General features: G+C 44.3%; 1 protein-coding gene across 1 annotated transcript in view; it reads left to right on the plus strand.

The window, feature by feature from the left end:
- The first annotated feature begins 261 nt into the window (after positions 1-261).
- LOC111652906 (guanine nucleotide-binding protein subunit alpha-14-like) overlaps positions 262-1,308 on the plus strand; it is a 10,500-nt gene continuing 9,453 nt past the window's right edge. Inside the window, exon 1 of the mRNA XM_023403299.2 lies at positions 262-762. Within this exon, the coding sequence (XP_023259067.1) occupies positions 642-762 (121 nt within the window). The 5' untranslated portion in view covers positions 262-641. The remainder of the gene's footprint in view (positions 763-1,308) is intronic.

Raw genomic sequence — 1,308 nt, forward strand, 5'->3', positions numbered from 1 at the left:
CCAATACTTTTCTGAGTATTGTTGTGCAGCTTTGTGTGATCGAAACCTACCAGTAGCGCCACAACAACCCCATTCATAGTTTTTTTTTTTTTAAATGCATCTTGTCAAATGCATCTCTGTGCGGTAAAGTCAACTCTCTCTGCTTGCTCTGGATGTTAACTTCCCATTTTATCCTTTACTATTTGCAACTGGTGCCACGCCCACATCAGCCGGCTGGACAAAGTTCAACAAGTGTCGTCCAACTTCAGACGAGCCAGCACCTTATCAGAGGGTCAACGCTTTTTTTTTTTAAAATCTTTTTTATTTCTGATAATCTCTCTGGACTTTCGTCTTAAAAGTTAAAAGGATCCTTCGTTTTCAGACGCGGATTATTCATTTAAAATCCTTTTGCCTCTCAATAAACTTGGTTTTCTCGTTCGCATTGAAGAGGAAGAGGAAAATCAAGCCTGTCAAGGATGATCTTCGCCCTTTTCCTCCTGAATTTGTGAAGCGTGAGAGAGGGGGAAGAGAGCAGAGAAGAAGAGCCACACACACACACGCGCGCGCGCGCAGCTTCCGAGGCTTCAGCATTTGCCTTTTGACAGCAGAGGGTCTCACTGGAGCGAGAGAGAGAGAGAAAAGGAGCTGGTCAGTTTTGAGCGATGGCTGGATGCTGCGTGTCGGCGGAGGACAGAGAGAACCAGAGGATCAACGAGGAGATTGAGAAGCAGCTGCGGAGAGACAAGAAGGACTCGCGCAGGGAGCTGAAACTGCTGCTGTTAGGTGAGCATCACTCACCGGTACCAGGGCTACAGGGTAACTGAGTTTAGACCAAGTTCTTCTCACACATTCTTAGCCGCCCTAGTGGTCCAAAGTTAAGTAATGAAGTGACACTAATGAAACCCACCCTTATCCTTTCTGTGCCTTTCAGGCCAAAGTGCCATTTAAAAAAAAAAAAAAAAAAAAAAAAATCTTAAAAAGCTCCTACAAATGGAATAATTCACACCTGTAGTTTTGCTATTTGTTGCATATCCCTAGTGGCATTGACTGGAGGTCATTGATTCTCCAAGGATGGATTTTTAATTTGTCGTTACTGCTTCCTGACCACACCTGGACATGCAGGCATCATGGCAATAGGGACAGCACTCGGCAGCATCTCGACTAATCTGTATTTTTAATGATTATAACACAGACATGAAGTAAGGGAAAGGAAAAGCTGGATACGTGTGGGGGTGCATCAAGGACTCAAGTCATAAATAACGCAAGGAGGGAAAAGTTTCATATCTAACTGTACATTTCCTTTCTCTCTCCGGATGTGGCTAACAGACC

This window comes from Seriola lalandi, unplaced genomic scaffold, assembly GCF_002814215.2.
Source record: "Seriola lalandi dorsalis isolate HSWRI2012SDOR001 ecotype SW California unplaced genomic scaffold, Sedor1 jcf7180002054110, whole genome shotgun sequence".
Classification (NCBI taxonomy): domain Eukaryota; kingdom Metazoa; phylum Chordata; class Actinopteri; order Carangiformes; family Carangidae; genus Seriola; species Seriola lalandi.